At 40.4% G+C, this 12,581-nt stretch overlaps 2 protein-coding genes across 3 annotated transcripts; one reads left to right on the top strand and one right to left on the bottom strand.

Annotated features, from left to right (window-relative positions):
• Positions 1-226: 226 nt before the first annotated feature.
• Positions 227-8,932, top strand: LOC110527505 (adipocyte plasma membrane associated protein). The gene is made up of 9 exons (XM_021608822.2): positions 227-508; positions 1,696-1,812; positions 2,731-2,846; positions 3,513-3,605; positions 4,009-4,128; positions 4,389-4,563; positions 4,806-4,940; positions 5,932-6,124; positions 7,874-8,932. The coding sequence occupies exons 1-9, from the start codon at positions 417-419 to the stop codon at positions 8,081-8,083; spliced, it is 1,251 nt and encodes a 416-aa protein (XP_021464497.2). The 5' UTR covers positions 227-416; the 3' UTR covers positions 8,084-8,932.
• Positions 8,274-12,353, bottom strand: cytf (Cystatin F). 2 transcript variants are annotated; one of them, NM_001165189.2, is given in 5 exon segments: positions 9,633-9,691; positions 10,405-10,546; positions 10,767-10,889; positions 11,066-11,229; positions 12,241-12,334. In NM_001165189.2, coding segments are annotated over 4 exon segments (432 nt in total). In that variant the 5' UTR covers positions 12,281-12,334; the 3' UTR covers positions 9,633-9,691; positions 10,405-10,441.
• Positions 12,354-12,581: the final 228 nt, after the last annotated feature.

Genomic DNA, 12,581 nt, shown 5'->3' with positions numbered 1-12,581 from the left:
CTCAAGTGGTAAACCATTTGAAAAAAAGGCGGTGGCTCTCCATAGACTCCAATGCGATAGTAGCAGGGTCTGGACTTCCGTTAAAATAGAAACAATGAGGGAGTGGGATGTCTCGCTTCCTCTTTCGTGTTTGACCTTTAAAAAAGGTATGTAGCGCACACTCCACAACAGCAGGTGGCGTTGAATATCAATGATTAGAGACGGCACCTGTCGTCTGACGTAGAATAAAAAAATGCGTATTGCGTAAAAACTGTCCACGGCCGGGAAAGCCCGTCGTTGAATGCTGTAGCTATCACTACGATGTCCTGCATGTGTCTGTCTTTACAAGCAATCGAATTATCAACCTTCTCATGTAGCAAGCTGCTTACCTGAAACCTCATTTTTGGATAGAGTGATAGTAGAAGTCTCATTTCAGTATGAATGAGCCAGAGGGACTGCGGTTCAGGAGGCTGAACAGACCACAGATTATCACGGACGAATTACAGGAACCCCAATACAAGGGCACCAGGTAAACTAGCCTATTCTAAATAATACACTATTCATATTAACATCAGATACTGCTTTCCTTGCTATGTAGTATGTATTGCCTTACGCACAGATGCAGTCAACCACTGTGTTTTCAGACTGCATGATTCGCATTTCTACTTGCTAGCTGATGACAGATGCAGAGGTAAACACAATCCATTTCTAGGTCAGTTTTCCACTCACTGACAGGTAACAGTGGATGAATTACTTTGCATTATGCGTGCATGGTATGAACCAAACCAGTCAGCGGAGAGAGCATTGGCCAGCATGCGCTGAGTGACGGTAAGGCTTATTCAGGTTTGTCGTAGATGCATTCTCTCTGGAAAAAAAATATATGCATTTGCATTCTGTGTGTATGTTTGTGTACTGCATCATCCACTGTTGACCTGAGTTGACCTCATGGATCTCTTCAAACACCCAATAACATATTGATCTTATTAAAACTACAGTTTGAGATCTGGAAATCTGTTCAAAATACCCACTGATTCTTGAAGAATTTCACTTAGGCCTGTGATTCAGGAGTTTAATACAGCAATCAAACCTGTATTTAACCAACAACATAAAGGTTATAAGCCTACTCCATTGTTTACAAACAACAAGAACATAAGCTATGTACAGTACCACTCAAAAGTTTGGACACACCTACTCATTCCAGGGTTTTTCTTTATTTTTGCTCTTTTCTACACTGTAGAATAACAGTGAAGACATCAAAACTATGAAATAACACATGAACTCATGTAGTAACCAAAAGTGTTAAACAAATCCAAATGTATTTTATATTTGAGATTCTTCAAAGTAGCCTCCCTTTGCATTGATGACAGCTTTGCACACTCTTGGCAATCTCTCGAAGAATCTAATATTTTGATTTGTTTAACACTTTTTTTTGTGGTTACTACATGATTCCATATGTGTTATTTCATAGTTTTGATGTCTTCACCATTATTCTACAATTTAGAAAATAGTAAAAAAGAAAGAAAACTATTGAATGAGAAGGTGTGCCCAAACTTTTGACTGGTACTGTAAAGCATCCTAATATTTATCATGTGGATGTCAGTCCTTGCATCTAGAGTTCTCTATGAATTTGAGAGGTTACATTTCCTCAGCCTCATCCCTCAGCTCTATAGAAAGGTGTCGGGCGGGTTTTATTGATCTATGTTTTGTTTTTCCCAGTACCTACAGTGGAAAGGTATTCCGTGTGACCCTGGTGACCCTGGGAGGATGCCTGATCCTTCCATTGCTTGTAGTCTTTTTTCTGCTCGAGTCTCCTATTCACCCTGAGCTGCTCAGGTGAGATGTCAAGAATTGAAATCCTCCTCTCTTTTTATTTTCTCCTGGTCTTTAGAATCATGTTAACTCTAATAGCTCAGAAATGTATGGACTTCAAGGAATGTTTGGACTAATCAGCTTTACTGCAAAATACTTTAGTCAGTCTGCATAGTCAACATTTCTGCTTACTTTTCAGCTTTTGGAAATAGTTTTGGGGAAACTGTTCTGTAAATTTCTACCACAAGTCCCTCTCACAAATGTTACGCCACTGAATGACTAGGCTTATACTACTTGTATAACATAGATTATGTATAAGATACATTGTATAACATGCATACGTTAGTAAGTAGAATGGATTCAATCGTCCCTAAGCAATATAGTTCATCATGTAGTGTTCTGATGCAAATACAAAATGCTTAGCCAAACATGATCTTATATCAATAATTGATTAATTTTTGATTGAGGAAAGATTGATAAGGCACTCTGCTCATAGTCGGAATGCACGGGTGCGATTTCCTTTTAGGCGCCTCCAGTCAGTTCAGACCAGTCAGTTCAGAATCCCCCTTGTCCACTCCTCTGCCACAACCCTGATCTCTCCACAACTGCATAGCTGTATTTCGCCGTACTGCATTCTCTACTAATGCTATTAGATTGAGTGATTTGCTGCCCCAACTTGCACAGTGGCTGATCTCATTTGTCACCAGTGTCTGCCCCTCAGAACAAATAGTATGCGACTCCCTGTCCTCATTAGCATTCATTTCTAAATTCTGCATCCACAGTTAATGATCCATTCGGAGGTCTTGGGGCCAAGGATTTCCTCTCTCCCTTTTCTCCACAGCACTAGGCTTCAGGGTACAGGCTAGTCTAGGGCAAGGGTGTTGATCAGTGATTCATACTGATTCTGTTTCCTAATTTGTTTTCTCTTGTTTGTTTTTTTAGCCTCAATGAGCCTCCCCTTATGTCTGGGTGTTACGAGCCCAACTTTAAGCTGAGGGAAGCACAGCGGCTGTTTGAGGACCAGCTTGTTGGCCCAGAGTCCATTGCCAACTTCGGAGGTCAGTATGGGGGTAAAGCATTCCAGCTGGAGTCTCGCCACATGACAATGTCCTTCACCCAGTTTGTTTGGGCTTGTGTAATGTATGGTGTGACCACAGTAACGCAGCCTGATATATCAAAAGTGATAGGGCAAGGCAGTCTGGATTGCAGACACGCTGTTGACCAAGAATAGCAGATGTTTAGGTTTTCCAAATGAGCTATGATAAGCGTGGTCTTATCACTGGCCACTTTAATAATGGAACACTTAGTCACTTTAATAATGTTTACATATTTGGCATTACTCATCTCATATGTTCTATTCTACTGTATCTTAGTCTATGCCGCTCTGACATTGCTCTTCCATATATTTCTATATTCTTAATTCCATTCTTATACTTAGATTTGTGTGTATTGTTGTGAAATTGCTAGATATTACTTGTTAGATATAATATCTGCTAAACATGTGTCTGTGGCCAATAACATTTGATTTGATTTCTTAGTGACAGACGGATATTTGAGATGACACATGTATTCACACATGACATGACTTGTGCTTGACTAGTATTCCTCTGCAACTGTTTTGCTTTTCTGAGGTCATAATGGTGAACCGTGTCCAACATATTGCCCTGGCGTTTTTTTTTTCCGTTTCTAAATGCTAATTGTTATTGTCTATCTCCTTTCTCTAGATGTCATTTACACAGGTACGGCTGACGGGAAGATAGTGAAGATTGAAGGCAAGAGCATCACTGTTATAGCCAGACTTGGCAAGCCACCGTGTGGTAAGTGAGCAAGGACTAGAGCTGTGATTGATTCCTCACTCATTGCGTTAGACCTGATTTCACAAGCTTTAATTTCACAATGTTGTCTCAACATGACATGATTTAGACAGAAATGACCCAACAGTTCAATCATAAGCAACTCTTAGCAGTTACATTTCACACATGCCTTTTTATGGATTGTTTTTATACTTGCACAACAAGGATGGCTTAATGCACTACAGGCCTAGCAGTGTGGCTCAAAACTGAAATGACATGTCAAGAAAAGGCCGAGCTCGAACTCGAGTATTTGCTCATATTAATCAGATTAGCCTGCTCAAAATGATCGAAATAATAAATAGCACCCAATAAATAAGGAATTACTTCAGATACCTCATATCCACTGGGATTGTGTGGTATGTTTTAGATGGATCCCGTGAGCAGGAGCCTAGCTGTGGACGACCCCTGGGTATCAGAGTGGGTCCTAACGGTACCCTTTTTGTAGCTGACGCCTATCTGGGGCTGTTCGAGGTTAACCCTGTCACAGGTCAGCAGCACACACAGCCAAGGGCAAGCTTCTACATAGCAATGGCTGTATTTCCTTTATAGGATACATTTTCATATCAGTAATGTGACAGACTGTTTTTTTTTTGCAAGGAATTAAATATTTGTTTATGAATTTCCCAACAATTTCACCTTTTACTCAGTATAATCAATTTCGTTGCATATAATATCTTCCAAATAAAAGTGTGGTATTATGCAAGACATTTTAGTGATGTAACTCTCACTCCTTGACTCATTGTAAAGGTGAGGTGACCAACCTGGTGTCGGCTGGGCAGATGGTTGGGGGCCGGAGGCTCTCCTTCGTCAATGACCTGGATGTAACACAGGATGGGAGAAAAGTGTACTTCACAGATTCTAGCAGCAGGTGGCAGCGCAGAGACTACCTTCATCTCATCATGGAGGCCACAGCAGATGGACGGTAACTGTTACCACATACCTTAGGGAGAGCTTTGAGCACATTCTAATAGCAAGGTCTAGTCTCCTTTTGTAAATAGTTTCTATTGATAGTTGATTATAGATTTTAGATCAGTATAGGGCCTTAAAAGCATGTGTGTACATGATGTGGGTACTTTTTTTCATTTTTAAGAAAAGGAACTGTTTATAAAGACAACAACCTGAAGTCTGAGAAAAGCTGTCCATATGTAACCCTCTGTCTTTCAGTGTGTTAGAGTACGACACAGAGACCAAGGAGGTAACCGTGTTGATGGAGAACCTTCGTTTTGCCAACGGGATCCAGCTTTTCCCTGATGAGGAGTCTGTGCTGGTGACTGAGACTACCATGGCTAGGATTCGCAGGTACTGTAGTTGATCCTCCTGAGCAACACGACCAGCCTTATTTAACTAATTCACTGAGTGAAGAAATGCTACCCACAGGGGATCCCCCCCGTATCTCTCTCTCTCTTCCTCCTTTGGAACGATCTCATGTTTCATCAGATGCTAAGTTGTTGTGGGGGCCGCTTTTTGAACGTACTCAAAGTGCGCCCACAAGGTTTTTTTCTTCTTCTCTGGTTTTCATTATTTTCCTTCCACCGTAACAATATTTCATGGGTATATTTCGCCTTTGTAATATCACACTTTTTAAAACCTGCAAGGAACACAGTCAATTCTCCCAAGCCTCGCCTGGATAAATATTGCAAGCAGACTGTTGCCTCTGTAACGGAGCCCCTTCACCAAGCTCCAAAATTAGCTTGTCCTTTCTCTTGTAGTAATGCTAGTGTGGGTAGAGGGGGGAGAAAGGGGGAGGCAGCTCCTTCCTGCTGAATTTGTTTTGGGGGTGAGGGGGAATGAGTGGAAGGGAGGTGATAACTCTTTGTTCATTTCAGCCTGTATGGTAATACAGACTGTTTGGGGACGTTTTCTATTTGCTGACCGTGCAGAATGGAAAAAAGTAAATTGATTTTTGAAAAACGGGGCATTATTTTGTATTTATTTGAAATGTTCTTTTCGGTTTTCTCAGCAAGTAGATTCTTTCCTCCCTCCCATAACTAGTTTATAATAGTCATAAGTCATTTTTCTTTTGGTTTGTCAATGCAGGCAGTTGGCTGAGAGAAATACCCTGGTGCTGCTGAAAACTCTGAATCTGGGTGTTCTTTCCATAACACAAACTTCAAAATATTGTGAAGACTTCGTACAAGAGTTTTATTTTTATTTTTTTTGTCAAATGTTTTGAATTGTTTCCCATAATACCTCTGTCTGTCACACATACCGCAAGCATGAGGCAATGGACTTTCTTTCCCTCATCTCCTGAATTTCCATTCAATTGACTGTGTGTCCGTGTCCCTCCTAGGGTCCATGTGTCAGGTCTAAATAAAGGAGGAATGGACACATTTGTTGACAACCTGCCTGGTTTCCCTGACAATATCCGTCGCAGCTCTTCTGGAGGGTACTGGGTGGCCATGTCAGCGGTGCGGCCCAACCCTGGCTTCTCCATGCTGGACTTCCTGTCCCAGAAGCCCTGGATCAAGAAGCTCATCTTTAAGGTAGATGATATGACAAGACGTGATATCATATGGTGTTATATTATATAAAACATTTACATGGAAGTAAAAAAAATACTACAGGGAGAACAATTTGCATGTCCAATTTACTGTGACTGAGTCTGGTATTCATTCCTGTTAGTCTGATTTTTTTCTGTGTTTTTGCATACAAGGGTTTACAGTGCCTTGCAAAAGTATTCATCCCCCTTGGCGTTTTTCCTACTTTGTTGCATAACAGCCTGTAATTTAAATATATTTTTATTTGGATTGCATATAATGGACATACACAAAATAGTCCAAATTTGTGAAGTGAAATGAAAAAAGTTCCATGTTTCAAAAAATTCTAAACAGAAAAGTGGCGCGTGCATATGTATTCACCCCCTTTGCTATGAAGCCCCTAAATAAGATCTGGTGCAACCAATTACCTTCAAAGTGACATAATTAGTTAGATTGCACACAGGTGGACTTTAAGTGTCACATGATCTGTCACATGATCTCAGTATATACAGTATACACCTGTTCTGAAAGGCCCCAGAGTCTGCAACACCACCAAGCAACTGACAACATGAAGACCAAGGAGCTCTCCCAAACAGGTCAGGGACAAAGTTGTGGAGAAGTACAGATTAGGGTTGGGTTATAAAAATAAAAATATCCGAAACGTTGAACATCCCACGGAGCACCATTAAATCCATTATTAAAAAATGGAAAGAATATGGCACCACAACAAACCTGCCAAGAGCGGGCCGCCCACCAAAACTCACGGACCAGGCAAGGAGGGCATTAATCAGAGAGGCAACAAAGAGACCAAAGATAACCCTGAAGGAGCTGCAAAGCTTCACAGCAGAGATTGGAGTCCATAGGACTACTTTAAGCTGTACTCTCCACAGAGATTGGCTTTATGGAAGTGGCCAGAAAAAAGCCATTGCTTAAAGAAAAAAATAAGAAAACATGTTTGGTGTTCGCCAAAGGGCATGTGGGAAAATCCCCAAACATATGAAAGAAGGAACTCTGGTCAGATGAAACTAAAATTGATATTTTTGACCATCAAGGAAAATGCTATGTCTGGTGCAAACCCAACACCTCTCATCACCCCGAGAACACCATCCCCACAGTGAAGCATGGTGGTGACAGCATCATGCTGTGGGGATGTTTTTCATTGGCAGGGTCTGGGAAACTGGTCAGAATTGAAGGAGTGATGGATGGCGCTAAATACAAGGAAATTCTTGTTGGAAACCTGCTTGTCTTCCAGAGAACCCATCCAACTTGAAGGAGCTGGAGCAGTTTTGCCTTGAAGAATGGGCAAAAATCCCACCGGCTAGATGTGCCAAGCTTATAAAGACATACCCCAAGAGACTTGCAGCTTTAAACACTGCAAAAGGTGGCTCTACAAAGTATTGACTTTGGTGGGGTGAATAGTTATGCATGCTTAAGTTTTCTTGTCATTTTTTGTTTTTTTGTCTTGTTTCACAATAAAATATATTTTGCATCTTTAAAGTGGTAGGCATGTTGTGTAAATTAAATGATACAAACCCCCCAAAAATCTATTAAAAAAAATGCCAAGGGGGGTGAATACCTTCACATGCCACTGTAGGATCTTGCCAGCTGGAAACTTGCCTAACAAATATTAAAGGAATACACACACCTCATTCATTGTGACCATGAGACCAGTTTGTTTGTTTATGTGTGATGTTGTCTATTTCAGTCGTGTTTTGGTGCTATGACTTATTCCTTTCTCCCTCCCTCTCCCTGCAGCTCTTCAGCCAAGACATGCTGATGAAGTTTGTGCCTCGCTACAGCCTGGTGATAGAGCTGCAGGAGAGCGGGACGTGCGTGCGTAGCTTCCATGACCCCCACGGCATGGTGGCGGCCTACGTCAGTGAGGCACACGAGCACGACGGCCACCTCTACTTAGGCTCTTTCCGCTCCCCTTACCTCTGCAAGCTGGATCTCAGCAAGGTGTGAGCTGAGAGCTGAGCACAACCACTTTCTCAGACACGACCCATATATGAGACTGCTGTCTGCCTACCTAACACCTCACTACCTAGTCTGTTTTCCAATAACAGCAAAAACATCAGAATTGAAAAGAATGGCTTCATGCTTGATATGCTGCATTTGCATTGCTTTTCACCAGCTTCAGGAAAAAATGGACTAGTCTTCATTAAGTATCTGCACTATTAAGGCGCATTTGACTGGGATGCATATCCATCGTTTCTAGTCTTATCAGCCTACAATTAACTATTAACCCTTTAATTTCTGTTGACAGTGCATCTCAGTAGTTTCTCAAGGAATGTTTTTTATTTAACCAAACAGTCTTTGGGCCAAATAGTTTGCCCAAAAATCCCCATGTAAGTACATTGTCTTTCAGGTCTGTGTTTTAGGTTGTTGAAATGTGCCAAATTTGTTCTTATTTTTGTTTTGTTTGTTTAAACCATTCAGTATCTCAACTTTTAATTTCATTTTTGCAATAAAGCTCTCATCTCACCCTTAAATATAACTGACAATGTTATTATTGTACTTGGAGAATTTCAAAGAGTTAATTTTATCAGTTGAAATACACACCGAGTATTATTTTAAGAGTGCCACTTTGAACTGATTTATTTTGTGTGTATTTAGAAATCCAAGATCTTGTTCATCATAATAAAGGTGATGCAAAAAGATTCCAAAATAAGTATGAATCATTTCCCCTTGTTGTGATACATTTCATCTGCTTTTGTATATTGCACTGTCAACTACCTTACGTAATGTAAATGTTTTGCTCGATGTTGAATGCTGCTGGCCTTCAGCTGAGTTTCCTTTGAATTAAAACAGTAATGTTTTAAAACGGGCTTTTGTCTAATATGAAAAACATGGTGCCACATTTCTACAATTTGTTTAGCCACTTACCAGTGTTTACATACTACTGCCATAAAATATTAGCCTGTTACTGACCGACTACATGTCTTAAATGAGAGAAACGAGTGTTGGTGTACGCCTCAGCAATGTATAGTACAGGAGACATCTACATGAGAGCAGATCGAAACCTGCCCCTGCCTCCGAGCCAGTGAAGCTCATTAAAAGAGGGTGCTCGGAGCGCTGCATCAAAGAGGGTGCTGGGAGCTCTGAGAGGAGAGTGCCGACCCCAAGAGCCGCCAGCTGCTACAGTTGTCAGCCTCTTCTGCTCTCTACTCGCTCCTCAAGATCAGATGCTGCTGCACTGGTTTCATAAGATCCTTTGAATAATTAAGGTGTATCACAGACTATTAGACACAAGGTCAGGGTTCAGGTCACTGAGTGCTGAGGAAGAATGATAACCCTAGCTGTTAAACCAGCCCGGTGGAGCAAGCCTTCAGATGGACACTGTAGAAGGTTTATGTTTACATGGGCTTATATAATCGTGCTTGGTTGTCAAATCCTTGTTAATAAGTTTTTTTTTTACATTTTATCAGAGCTTGTTGATTAGAGTCTGTGCAGACCCTAACTCAGGCCAACATGTGATTATTTATAATTCAGTATATAAATTGCAAGGGTCAAAGCAGTCTACCATTTTATTATAGGATAAAATACAAGGTTAGATGCCTTTCGGTTGTTGTAGCTGTGTAAGTTAGACTTGAAAGGCCTGAAAATCACATTGCTACTCAAGACATGGAAATTGCCATTGTTTGACTATACATTAAAGGAGTAGTTCACTATTTTACAACTTGATGTTAGATGGTTCCTGTAGTAGGATGTCCCTTGGGGGTATCCGTACCTATGTAGGACATGCAAGGGTTAGGTTATTTTAGATCAGTTCCTCACCCTGAAAGTAGTCTATGGGACAAGAGAAACTGTAATCCATGGTTCCGTTTTCTTTAAACAGCCACTACAAACTTCAGCTAACCTTAACCAACCCCAAGCTAACAATCAATGGAAGTGATGGAAGATTTTTTAAATGTCCAAATTCAAATCAACTCCATATTTGTTCTGATGTTACTTAAAGGTGATTTGGCCAGTTCAACAAACAAAAAAACATGCTCACATGACCCCATCACTTCCATTGATTGTTATCTTGTAGTGGATAAACTTAGCTGAAGTTTGTAGTGGCTGTTTAAAGAAAACTGAACCATGGATTACAGTTTCTCTTGGCCTGTATACTATTTTCAGGGTGAGGAACCATCTAACATCAATTTGTAAAATAGTGAACTACTCCTTTAATGTATAGTCAAACAATGGCAATTTCCATGTCTTGAGTAGCAATATGATTTTCAGGCCTTTCAAGTCTAATTTACACAGCTTCAACAACCGAAAGGCACCTAACCAGTTTAGTAATTTTCTCAGAATATTGAAATGAGGAAGGATTGGGTTTCATGAAGAAGTGGAAGGTCGGTCAGATGGACTGCAAACAAAATAGGTAGTCTTCATGAAGCGGAGCCAAGGCATAGTCCAAACCTCAAAGTCACAGTGGAATGTCTGAAAGACAAACATGCCCTCTATTAAAAATAATAATCTACAATGTTATGACTTTTAGCCATGATCCATTCCACTTGTCAGCCAAAATGAGTGCTGGTTTTACCCAATTGCTATACATACAACTTCGACATACTGTATCATATTTAAATTCAATCCACACTGCGGTTCTTCCAACATTTGTTAATTCTGCACTAAAAACATAATGTGTACCGTACAATACCTGCTGTAACAAACCATCTGGTTGGAACTTGCAGTTGGCCAGGTCTGCTTCTTTGTGCCCCTTTTTGAGGCACACAGTCCGTGAGAGGTCTACTTCCAGAATGTATTTGAACCCCTTCACAAGCTGTAACAGAAAGCTATGTTGAACTGAAGACGTTTATGCCTCGCTGGTAAAGTCCAACTACAGTATATTGTGAACCATACCATATGCCACACATTTTATATATGATCACTAACAGGTTTTTAGCCAAAGAAGTTCAGCATGAAGGTCAAAGTTATTGTCTGCCCCCCCCCCCATACCTGTCTTTCTGCTTTCTCAATTGCAGATGGCTTGAAGAGAAAAGCATCATTGGTCTGGTTGTTAAATGAATAGGCCCCGTGAAGCACCGCCTTTAGGACCCCCTTGTTATCCGTGCTGATGTTATAGGGAGAGCCAGGCACAGACGTATACCTTTGGCAACTGACTAGAAAGAAATAAAAGTGCTTACTCAACACCATTCACAAATGTTTGTTAAATTAGAGTAACAGTCTGTTTACACTCCTACAAACAGTAAATCATTTTTATATACATTCTATTTTTGTGTTTAATGCTTTTAGATCACAACAAAATCACAACAAAATAAATATACGCCCCACCCCAAAACAAGTATAATAATTAGCCTGAAAAACAAAACATAATAAACAAAAATATATATTTTAAATAAACATAAGTAAACAGGCCAACAATCAGCATATTGAAAGGCAATATAATTAGTAACATGAGACAGGTAATTGTTGACCCTAAGAACTAATACTAAAAAAAAGAGTAATACTAATGATTAATAAAAATAAACAAGGTATCCATTGTTTGGTGTTGGCTCGGGCAGTGGACATGTACTGTACCTGGCGTGTTATTCTTTTCATTTATATAGACCTACTTGTTTTTTGTTGGTTGTAACTCATCTACGTGGTTGTTGGCATCCCTATCTACACTGCATTTTCACAGCCTTTGCGCGAGAAACACGCACACACACACACACACTCGACTGTGTGCTACTACTGACAGTCAGAACTGTAGCCAAAGACAAGTGGCACACAATATATTTTTCTCATACTGATAAATAGTCAGTCAACATGAGCAGAGAAATCTGACTCCTCATAAACAAACTGAAGCCAAGCCATAAGGGCCTAACCTGAACACGATCACAGAAATCAAGCAGGATATAAATCCATTACATTGCATAAGAATGATCATTAACTGTCATGCATTGCTACTGATCAAATAGGCACTTCGTTATTTAAATGTTTTGTAATAACAGATATTGGTGTAGTTATGTTATGGTAAAGTAATCAGAAGTGTTAAACTGAAGAAGTTGACAAAACCCTCAGATCCTCAGAATAGCAAGACAACCAATTGGCTTCACAAACATGACACGTAAAACTTCCAACTTCAATTGAACACACACAATTTCATCCTGTTAATTAAAAGAGCTTACCAATTGAGCACAGGCACAAGCCAGAGAAGAGCAGAAGCATGTTGCCAATACCTGTTGGAGCTTTCTCAACACTGTTCTGTTTATTTTACTTCCTGTAAGGCAACACATTCACCACACATTGCAGCCTAGCAAAACTTACCATGCCCCCCCCCCCACCACCCCACCCCCCCACCCCACCCCCCCACCCCCCACCCCCCACCCCCCCACAGGACATGACCTCAACCAATTACAACTAGCAGGCACAGTCAATAGTGAAAACTGAACAAGATAGTTGGATTATTTCATTATCTTTTGATTGACATTCTCTAATCTTTTTGCAACAGAACATTATTTTAATTAAT

This window comes from Oncorhynchus mykiss, chromosome 1 (genome assembly GCF_013265735.2).
Source record: "Oncorhynchus mykiss isolate Arlee chromosome 1, USDA_OmykA_1.1, whole genome shotgun sequence".
In the NCBI taxonomy this organism is placed as follows: Eukaryota; Metazoa; Chordata; class Actinopteri; order Salmoniformes; family Salmonidae; genus Oncorhynchus; species Oncorhynchus mykiss.
The sequence above is the reverse complement of the archived record's forward strand: the minus strand, read 5'-3'. Positions and strand labels throughout refer to the sequence as shown.